This window comes from Numenius arquata, chromosome 5 (assembly GCF_964106895.1).
Source record: "Numenius arquata chromosome 5, bNumArq3.hap1.1, whole genome shotgun sequence".
Taxonomy (NCBI): domain Eukaryota; kingdom Metazoa; phylum Chordata; class Aves; order Charadriiformes; family Scolopacidae; genus Numenius; species Numenius arquata.
Window position 1 is genome coordinate 61,194,397 of NC_133580.1, and position 11,409 is coordinate 61,205,805.

An 11,409-nucleotide genomic window follows, 5' to 3' on the forward strand; every position below is an offset into this window, starting at 1 on the left:
TTGTCACTAAAATATATCATTCAGCAATGAAAAATGGACTTCATAAGGAAGTGCTTCAATCAAAGCCCAAAGATTCCCTATGGCATATTTGTTAAGAAACTAAATAATATTTACATAAATAATATAGACTACATAAAACCTTGTCATGTGTCCCTTGTAGGTAGCTGTGATAGGTCCGTGGTATGAGGTGTAAGAAATGACTAACAAGTTATTAGAAAGACTGGTTTCGGCCTTACAGGTTTTTCTTTAAATACTACTTTTGTTCCCATATATCTAAAGTCAGTTGTGTGTTTGTTTCTCTAATCTTATGTTCTTCTTAACGTGATGATTCTTCAACACTTTTCAAGATGGACCCTACCATCTTTGCCTTGATGACCTACTCTGTCTGTTTGCAGTAAGACATTACCAGTGGTTAACTGGCTTCTCTCAGAAAACCAGTATCACTTCCAAAAGGCTGGGTGGAGCAGCCAAGCCCACCCTAGGGCAGCTGCTTCAGTGTTTAATTTTCCATCCAAGTAATACAACATAACTTCATGTGAAAATTCCACACTTGGTAGTAATCTCAGAAAGAAATGTGGATTTATAGTCCTTTTAAAATTCGTTTTAGAACACAACCCCAATTGCACTATTGGGCACCTGTAAAGTAACAAATTTTGTATATAGCATTATACTGTAACTGTTAAAGTATTCTAACATATGAGGTTCTTTGCTTGTCTGACTGTTTTTACTGTAGCATTAAATAAGCATTTTAATTCCTATTTTTGTAGTGTTTGGGAGGTTTGCTGGGTCACTTATGTAACAAAGTACTTTGATCTAATCTCTAGAATAGAGATTAGTCATTTGTGCCAAGTCGGATTTTCATTGTATAATGTCCATTGCTGCCAGTGAATTATGCTCAGCCGAGGCTTCCAGTACATGATAGAGCAGACATGTTTGCTTTTATTTGGTTATTAGTCTCTTTTGACAATTATTTTAAGGATAGAAGTATTTGCCTGGAGTTCTGCTGATCATGACAAGGTAGTATATAGTTCAAGAAGATGACTAATAGCAAGGAATCGGTTTGACGTTGTTTTACTTTTGGAGTAAACGCATTTGTATGGAAAAGTCACTGGCAAAGATGATTAAGAAAGATAAAGATAAGAGAAAAAATATCAGTTGGTTTGGGTTTTTTTTCCAGGTTATGCATTCCTCCTGTTCCAAGAAGAGAGTTCCGTTCAGGCCCTGATTGACGCCTGCATTGAAGAAGATGGAAAGCTCTATCTATGCGTTTCCAGTCCCACTATCAAGGACAAGCCAGTAAGTAAACAGTAGATGGCCTGCAGGCTATAGCTGCCATCTGTCTGAAGCTGTATTTGAAAGGATGACGATGAAAATAATCAAAAGCAAACTACTGTTGGCAGAGCTCAACATCTGGAACAGTTGGATGGTTTTAAAATTATAGTGTTTTGAATTAATAGGATTAAAGCAGAGCACCTAGACGCACTAAACTAATGGGGTTATGACTGTTTGACAGAGGCTGATGAACATAAATCCACAATGTAGTGAAACTTAACGCAGCATACTATTTTCTTTCCCAATTTAATAGGTTCAGATCCGTCCCTGGAATCTAAGTGATAGTGACTTTGTGATGGATGGTTCCCAGCCACTTGATCCTCGAAAAACAATTTTTGTTGGAGGAGTCCCTAGACCACTAAGAGCTGGTGAGTATAATCTGTGGCTATTTTTAAAAGCAGGAGATTATTGGAAATAATTTGAAACCTGTATACTTTTGTATAGTTATATATGGATGGATCTAGATACATACATATAAAAACAGAATGATAAGAAGAATCATGATAGGTATACAATATTTGTGTATGCCTACGTTTCTCTAGTAACTGTTTTCATCTGGTTTTGGCCTTAAATCACTGTTCATCATTGAGATTTACTGGAAACTGCTACGTGTCTAAAATGCCGTAGAAAAGATTTTGATCATATTAGTGAAACTGTAATGTAAACTATGTCAGGAAAGAATCTGGTTTTAAAATAATGCTATGAAAACCTCTCTGCCGTGCTCCGTGGGTGTGTGGAGCTCTATTTGTACTTGCTTATCATTGTGCATTAGCTGCTCTTCTACTACTATGGGGCTGCAGTTACTCTTGCTAGTATGGACAAAGCAAAACCGCAGATGATGGACTACTTGAAGGAGCAGGAATAGAAGAAAAAAGGAAGAAATTCAGTGAGCTAGCACAGTCTGTATGGGACAACACTATATGAGATTGCAGGACTCTTTCTAGACTCTTGTTGGAGTGCATGAAGGAAAAATTAAATGTTTCTACAGCTGTGGAGTGGTTGATCTACAACCTGGACAGTCTGCTTTGTGAGACTGACTGCAGTAGTCTTTTACAGTATTTTATGGTGGCCTTCTAGCAAGTAGGTTGAAGTGAATGTTGGAAGTAGAAGCATAATATACAGTGGTTCAAATCCCCTTCTCTGTTGCAATGATTCCTGGACTTCACTAGTCTTCCATAGTTTGTAATGAATTTTATTCTTACAGAAAGATGAGCTTTCAGATGGAAGATGTAGGAGAACCAAGAAGTGATAGTGCAAATTTGGGGGTATAAAGAACCTTAAATTTTTCTATCTTGGACCTGCAATCCTCAAGCTTTTCTGTTATTTTGCTTTTAAACTGTACTTTTGACTGCAGCACAAGCTCTTTAAATGAGCGTAAACACAGAATGTTCCAACTGCAGATGAATTTTTTCTTTAATTTCAGTCCACATACTCCAGATTACTCTGCTGAATGCCTATGATAAATTTAATGGATGCATTCTTATGCTTAGCTTTCAAAAGCCCTGTATATGTGAAAATGAACCTTTTATGGCATTGTGAAATAAGCATCATACCTTCACAAAGCAGTAAAACTTTAGGAGACTTTTCAAACAACTATTGAACAGCAATAACTGCTGACACCTTTATAGCCTAATATGTTAGTACTTTCCACCTAAATGAATTGCAAAACTGAGTTAAGTATAAAACACTGCTAGAGGCTTGCTGAAGTACCTTATTTGTAAAATTTGAGATTTTTGTTTCTATGAACTTTCTATGAATCTATTGTAAGTGTAGCAGTGTAGAGATAATCAAGCTCTGTGCGACTGATGAAAAGATGCTGACTGCATCTTTAAATTCAAGTAGGACACAGAGCTTTAGGACAACCAGAGAACATGTATCAAGGAATTTGTGGCATGTGGATGTATTTTATACAGCTTACATTCCATGCCTGACCAAAAAGTCTTTTGCTGTAATCCCCTGAAGAAAACTGCCCTGGAATTTCAGTTCCAGGTTATCAAGGACTTATAAATCCATTGTTCCTTGGATGTATGTAACCACAGGGTGAAAGAACCATCTGCTGAGTATTTCATAGCTTATTTCATATGGTTTTATATTTCTTGTTATTATTGTTAAATCAGCTGTTGCAAAATTAATTATTAAAATTAACTTTTTTAGTATTTTTAAATACAAGGATATTATATAAAGTTTGTACTGTAAGAACAGTTTAAATTCACATTATTTTGTTTTTTAACAGTGGAATTGGCTATGATCATGGACCGTCTCTATGGTGGAGTTTGTTACGCAGGAATTGATACTGACCCTGAGCTGAAATACCCAAAAGGTGCTGGACGTGTTGCTTTTTCCAATCAGCAGAGTTACATTGCTGCCATCAGTGCTCGGTTTGTTCAACTTCAGCATGGCGACATCGATAAACGAGTAAGTTATACAGAAATATAAAAAAATGAATAAATGTGAGAGTGATGATCCATAAAGGAACTTCTCAGGGTGTGGTAACATTGCGTTTGATTGTCTCTCATGCTGGATTCTACATTCTCTTAGTATTCCCGAACTCCCCTAGTTCCAAGAGTTAAACCGTGAGAGTCCCTGACCGAACACCACGCATTCCACAAAGCAGCAGTTTGTTCTTGGGACATATGTTAGACCATATGTTCTTCCCATTCTGGAGTTCCTCGGTTTGTTGTGTATGGGCGAAGGGCTTGAAAAATCTTTTTCTCTCCCTTGTTCTAATGAAACCAAATACTGTGATAATTCCTCTGTCATTCATAGGAAGCTCTAGTATTCATTGGTTTGAGATTAGCTCTGTATTTGCAGCTGCCCTTAATTTCAGCCATCATTGTCAGTGCTCAGCACCTAAAATACAAAATGTCTTATCTTTTCTGTTTGAGAGTCTTCCGAGGATTTACCAATATACATTTCTGCTTGCTACAGATGCTTATTGCTAGCTAAAGCAGAATTAACTTTTCTTAAGAAGACTAGTCAACTCGATTACTCCTAATTAGAAGAGTAGCAAAGAAAACTGGCATCTAAATTATGTCAGTTTTAAGTGTCACTAGATTTGATGTCAAAAGCTGCAGAGGTAGTCACTGGTATTAATAGATGTTCTTTTTTAAAAAAGAAAAAAGAAAAAAGGTCTTAGAGGAAGAAGGGTTGAATAAGTAAAGTAGTTCAAGGTCCAGTCTCCTCTACAGATCACAGACATGGGAAAATGAAAGTAGTGCAGTTGACAAAAGTCTGCTGCAGGGAGGTAGCACGCACTTCTCTCCTTTTAAATAGGCAGAGCAATGCAGTTTTACGTCTGCCTCTCTGACACTGGTTTTCTGATGAGCTGAAATCCCCAAAAATGGTCCTTTCCAGAGGATGGATGAGTCTGAATGTGGGCAGTGAAGCAGGCTTTCAGGTTAAGATGTGATAGCTACATTTTGCTGGTGGGATTGCTGTCCTCGTGACTAGTAGCTGACTTTGGCTAGTAGCTCTACCTTTCGGCTAATGAGTAACAGGAAAAATGTCCTCGATACTGTGACTGTGTGAAGGGGAAATAAAAATATTGACCATCTTGCTTTTGAGTGTTTGGACAAAATGGGAGTAAGGACCAGAATCCAGAACTCTTTCTAAAGAAATGCTAAATGGGTCATTTATCTTCAGAATCAGGTGTAGCTTCCTGTGTTTCAGGAGCCATCTATAGTGGATTTGGCTGTAAAGTGACCAAACTGTCACATTAGAGGTGGACAATTGGGTCCCATCCAGACTAGTTCTCCCTCAAAAGTGGGAGAGGTGGACTGGAGTGCTGTAAAGGAGGGGACACTTAAATCTTGGTCTTCCTTTGTTTATGGGAGTGTCCTTTGCAGTAGAGGAGGATATGGAAGGCAGTTCTCATGAACGAGAAAGGAAGGCATGAACCTGCCTTTGAAGGCTGCACTTCCAAGTAGGTTGGTTTGTTGGTTTATGGTTTTTTAAATGGTAGCTCACCAGAGATTTTAAGTGCTCTTTTTGGCTGCCAAGCAGGCATCTGAAATGGCAGGGCTTGCTATTTGCAGAGAAAGGGATATAACTTGTTAATGTGTGATATAACACTGAAATATTTAAAGGGGGAAAGGCAGTAAATCTCCAGTAAAACATCAGGCATGTGCTGCAGGCCTCTTGGAGCTTGAACAGGGGGAAAAACCCACTAAAATCTACCCCAAATACTAGATTTCAGAAGCAGAGCATTTGAGTTGTATCCATGAGACTTAAAGCAGTAGTCAAATGATTTCTTCAATCTCTATTAAAAAAAAAAAAAAAAAGGAAAAAAGCCACATATAATTAGTTTCTGTAGATGTTCCTGGGCTAGAGAGATTGAGAGGCAGAGGGACAGAAGTTCTAGGCTTTCTCTTTAGATATTTGAATTCCCAGTTTCTTTTTTGATTGTTAAAATTTGTATTCTTTCCTTAGTGTTGCATTTCTAATTCTTGAAAATTAATTTTTTTACTCGTATTTTCTTAAATCTGGAATTTTGGGCATTCTTTTTAGCATCCTTCTGTGCTACTCCTGGAGTGTTTCCCTTGTATTCACTAAGTATTTTAGTTTGTCTTTTAGTTTGTCTTTAAACCTTGCGATAGGGAAGGTTTATGAACTTACTTATTTCAGAGAGGTTTTAATCTTTATTTTTAAATTATCTTCTCTAACTAAATCATGTGGTCATGCCTTCTTACTTACATCTTTATACAATCCAGTTATTTGTGTTACTGAGGAGTAATCGAGAACAGCCTCGTTTTAGGGAACACCTTAACTCTTAGCTGTTTCTGAAAGTATGAAAAAAGCTATTTTCAGAAACAGGGCTTTTTGTTCCATGGAGTTTATAAACTAATGCTTTTTTAGACTCTGAAAATATTCTGACATCAGTAATACTGCTGATTTCTAGATGAGCAAGCAATTTGTATGAATCTGTAAACTACTGCTTCTGTAAAGGAGGAAGATAGTCCTACCTCGGGTACCGCTTTCCCCTGAGATGTGTATGTCTGCTGGCCAACGAAATATTACACGTTTCACTGAAATCTTAGAGGCAGGCTGTTCTCCTACCCTTTACCTTAGCATAACCTTTCTATACCAGTTATATCCAGTTTCTGTAGCTCTGCTGCCCTTTCACATTCTCCTCATAAGCAGTTTTGTCTGTGAGAAAGTCTTTTTTCATTGCTAAATTTTGCAGTTCTCCTGTTTATCCTTCTGAACTTTAGTTCCAAGTTTTTATAGCAATTTTTTTTTGGAAGTACCTTTTCCTACCTTAATTGGAAGTCTTAGCGTCACAATCATGTAACAAACATCATCTGTCATCTTAACTTCTTCCTTACCTAAGTACTCCGCAGCTTCTCTCCAGTTCTTTTGATGTGTAGATATGTTTAGTTTCTCTAACAGATGGTTTTCTTCAGTAAAGTGCTCCTCATCCTGTTTTATCATGTATGAAAGCTCAGCTCCAAACATTTCCTTGAAACTCCTTTGGAGTTTCAGCTCCAAACAATTCCTTAAGATGTTGTTAACTTTGGCATGCCAGCAGTTCTGCATCCACTTCATGGAAGACTTCCATTCCCCAAAGTGCTTCTCTGATACATTTGAAACCATCTTCATACCAATCTGAGCACATTAATGCGCCGGAGCTGGAAATATCTGCTGCTTCATCCTTTCCGTAATTTTTATCCACACACACAGTTACTGCAGGAGGTGGCTGGTTACTGGGAAGTTAGAGGGTAACTTGTGATTAGGGGCCTGGAGCATCTCTCTTAGCAGGAAAGGCTGAGGGACTTGGGTCTTTTTAGTCTGGAGAAGAGAAGACTGAGGGGAGATCTGATCAACACCTATAAATTAAACTTAAAGGGTGGGTGTCAAGAGGAAGGGGCCAGTGTTTTTTCAGTGGTGCCCAGTGACAGGACAAGAGGTTACAAGCACAAATTTGAACGCAGGAAATTCTATCTAAACATGAGGAGGAACTTCTTTACTTTGAGGGTGGCAGAGCAGTGGAAGAGGCTGCCCAGAGAGGTGGTGGAATCTCTGTCTCTGGAGACATTCAAAACCCGCCTGAACGCGTTCCTGTGCAACCTGCTCTAGGTGGACCTGCTTTGGCAGGGGGGTTGGACTAGATGATCTCCAGAGGTCCCTTCCAACCCTTCATCATTCTGTGATAAGGAAGGTCATTGTAGGGAAATAAGAAGTAGAGCTTGTACTGAATGTAAATTACTGGAAGAAGCATACTCTATTTTAAACACAGATGCATTTGCCATGTTGAGTGTGACCTCTACTTCTGGAGCTTAGAAAATGGAGACTGTTCTGCTCTAAAACTTTTTGGGGTAGCTGTATGTGCAGGTTTTTTTCCTCTGGAGACACACTGGAAAAAAACAGCTTTTTGAAGTTCTTACTATTTCAAACATATTCTGTCTGTGTATAGTACATAAAGTTGATGTCTATATGTAAGCATTCTTCTCAGGTGATAGTATCTCAGAAAAAAATCTTAGAGAAGTGATTTTTAGTATGAACTGGAATAACTCTTTTTGCCAACCAAAGGCAGAAAGAAAATACCATCTTTAAAAGTGAGGAAGATGTGGAAGACAACAGTACATTCCTTAATGATGGAATCAACTCATTTTGTGTTTTATTATGAAGTTGTTCTTCCTGTCTGATGGCAGTCTGTAACAGCTCAGTTGCACAAAGACATAATGCAAATTTACCACTGGCCTCCTGCCACTTTTCCACTCCAGCAGCCGGAGGAGTTTGGGAGAAAGAAGCTGTGTAGGACAGGTGGTTTTAGCAGCCTGTAGGCTTGCAAAATGGTCATTTAAAAATATTTTCAGAAATACATTGAATGCAAATTTCTGTACAGCTCAAAGCTACAAAAAGGACAAGTGACCAAAATCTGTCACTCCAAATTTCACCATATTTTAGAAATAGGGAGTGAATTTACAGGGAACAGGAGCGCTAAAAGATCTGTTTTCCAGCCTGCAGGAAGTACTTCTAGTTTGCACACAAAAATAGTGAAGAGACTTATAATTGCTTTTTAAAAAAGTGTAATATATAAATGGCTACATTCTTGTACGTTCAGTTATTTTGTGTGAAACAGTATTGAGTTGGTTGTCATGTTGGGGTACATTCAGGAGCTGACGAGATGAGTTGGGAGAACTTTAGGGTTGTTTGCCTGTTTTCTACACATACTTTCGTGTTATCGTTTGCCAAGAGCATCCTTCCAGAATAAATTAAGGGGGCGTTCTGGGCTCCCCCCTTTCAAGAAGGACAGGGAACTGCTGGAGAGGGTACAGCAGAAGGCTACAAAGATGATTAGGGGCCTAGAACATCTCTCTTATGGGGAAAGGCTGAGGGACTTGGGTCTTTTTAGTCTGGAGAACACTGAGGGGGAATCTGATCAATGCCTATAAATACTTAAAGGGTTGATGTCAAGAGGATGGGGCCAGTCTTTTTTCAGTGGTGCCCAGTGACAGGACAAGAGGTAACGGGCACAAACTTGAACATAAGAAGTTTCATCTAAACATGAGGAGGAACTTCTTCACTTTGAGGGTGGCAGAGCCCTGGAAGAGGCTGCCCAGAGAGGTGGTGGAATCTCCATCTCTGGAGATATTCAAAACCTGCCTGAACACATTCCTGTGCAGTCTGCTGTAGGTGGACCTGCTTTGGCAGGGGGGGTTGGACTAGATGATCTCCAGAGGTCCCTTCCAACCCCATATCATTCTGTGATTCTGTGATTACATATATAGCGTCCTTGTAAAGATCTTCCTTGAAGTGGGGGTTGGAACTCAATGATCTTTAAGGTCCCTTCCAACCTGAACCATTCTCTGATTCTCAGTGTTGTGCGTACTGTATGGATATACCTGTAGCTGCTAAATGATAGAGTAGTAACTGATTAGTTAGATAAAGGCATTAATATGTCTGACTCCAGGCTTTTTTTTTTTTATTTTTTAAACCAGAAGGACCTGAATGCCCTCGTATAACTTTTAGGTAGGACCAGGTATGAAGTAGAACTGTTTCTGTTCCGCTCCGACAGGTGGAGGTAAAGCCATACGTGTTGGATGACCAGATGTGCGACGAATGCCAGGGCGCGCGCTGCGGGGGGAAGTTTGCTCCTTTCTTCTGTGCCAATGTCACTTGCCTGCAGTATTACTGCGAGTTCTGCTGGGCCAACATCCACTCTCGGGCGGGACGGGAGTTCCACAAGCCATTGGTAAAGGAGGGGGCTGACCGCCCGCGTCAGATCCACTTCCGCTGGAATTAAACATGGTGAACCAGCATCTCCATAAGGAAAGAAAGGGTGCATGTGGCTTACTGTGTTTGAAGATAACTGACATGCAGAAGAAATAAGTGCATTCTTCTGCTTTTCACCCCAGCTATCAATACATGCATCTTTATCAGCAGCCAAAACACTACAAAGCCTCTTGTTTTTCACCAAAACCCTACATCTCAGGCTTACTAATTTTTGTGATATTTTCATGTTAAAATAAAATGTTTTTTTGTATTTTCTCCAAGTTATTTTTATATGTAAAGTTAAAACTAGATATGAGAATGTTTTTGCGTAGGGGCACACAGTCTGCTGCTATATTTAGTGGGTGAAGCGTGCACTTATTTCTAAACATGGGTTTTTAACTTCAAGATCTGCCCCAGTAATTTACCAAAGGTAGCAAAATAGTGAAGATGGAATATGTCTGCTACAAAAAGCTTATTTTTATTGTTGTTGCTATTTTCAGTGTATACATAAACTAAAAATTAGGGTTGATTTTTTGCTCTCCATTTTGACTTGCAAGAAATAATACCTCAAGATAATCTGATTTATTAGCTATTTTTAAACATTTTTAATCACAAGCTGTATTAGCTTTGCTGCTATATAGGTGTTATGTGTAATGCCACCTATTAATACGGGATTGAAACGTTTTAAGACACACTGCATTACAGATTAAATGCAGGCAGCACAATATGGCCTAAACTGCCATAGTTTTAGAATGTGAAAAAAAAAAAAAATTGCATGTTTACTTACCTGTATACACCATATGCATGCACTAGAACTATTAATTAACAAGAGGTGAGTTATTGCAGATGTTCAAAAAAAAAAAAAAAAGGCTCTCTTGAAACTAGGTAGCATGAGCGAATCTACAAAATTTGTTACAAAAAAAAAAAAACAAACTTGCATGCATTTATTGTGACTGAAGTTAAAAAAAAAAATGTCCTACATGTGTACAATATGCAAATTAGTTTTAGACTAGAAAGTGCAGCCATTTTGTGACCTGGTCAGTAGTGGAATTCAATTTTATGCAGACTGGATGTAATATTGTAATCCCTGTGCAATTTTGTGACGTGTGCTTCTACTTAACCGTGGCGTGACGTAGTATAGATGCGAGTTTGAGTAACAAGCTAGCCTTTGAAAAATTCTTTTAAGCCTCCCCCCCCCCCCCCCCGCCCCCTCCCTCTCCTCTTCCTCCTTGATTGTTGATGGTTCAGATTTCCTCTACAAACCAAAGATGGCCAGCACACTGCTCACCAGTCACCAAATGAGAAACCCACGGCAAATGCATACAAAACCCAGACTTCTGTTAAGAACGCCTAACGCTTTAGAAATTCAATCTTAAGTAAAGTCAAAATGGAGAAGGTGTTAAGATAACGGACGGCTAGTTGCAGAACGAACTAAAATTTTTTTTACCTTTAAGACAACAGTGAAATTTGGCTTAAACGAAAAAAAAAAAAACCCAAACAAAAAAAAAAAAACCAACAAAAAAAAAATCTTGCTTACATGTTTGACCTGTGTGCGTTGTGGTCTTCTGTCAAACTGGGGTCACTGTTGCATGAAAAGTAGCTACTTTTGACAGTCAAGGATAGTGTTTTTATTTTAATGAAGGAGTTCTAGTAAAGACCTTGCTTGCAGATTTCGAAAAAACAAGCGTAGTTAGGACAGAGGCAATATTTAACCCAACACTAAAAAAAGGAAAATCTTAGCAGTGTTTTTGTCTATCTGGGAGCGTTTTTAATGCAACTAGCCCTACCTTTTTAAGGGAACAAGCGGTTATTCTGCAGCCTAAGCGAGCGCTGGAGGGGCCAATGTTGTAATGCAGAATTGAG

General features: G+C 38.8%; 1 protein-coding gene across 5 annotated transcripts in view; it reads left to right on the forward strand.

The window, feature by feature from the left end:
- CPEB2 (cytoplasmic polyadenylation element binding protein 2) overlaps positions 1-10,462 on the forward strand; it is a 54,396-nt gene extending 43,934 nt beyond the window's left edge. For all 5 annotated transcript variants that reach the window (XM_074147415.1, XM_074147414.1, XM_074147416.1 and 2 more), the window contains 4 exons: positions 1,178-1,296; positions 1,586-1,700; positions 3,566-3,747; positions 9,350-10,462. In XM_074147415.1, coding sequence (XP_074003516.1) covers positions 1,178-1,296; positions 1,586-1,700; positions 3,566-3,747; positions 9,350-9,577 — 644 coding nt within the window. In that variant the 3' untranslated portion in view covers positions 9,578-10,462. The remainder of the gene's footprint in view (positions 1-1,177; positions 1,297-1,585; positions 1,701-3,565; positions 3,748-9,349) is intronic.
- The last annotated feature ends 947 nt before the right edge of the window (positions 10,463-11,409 follow it).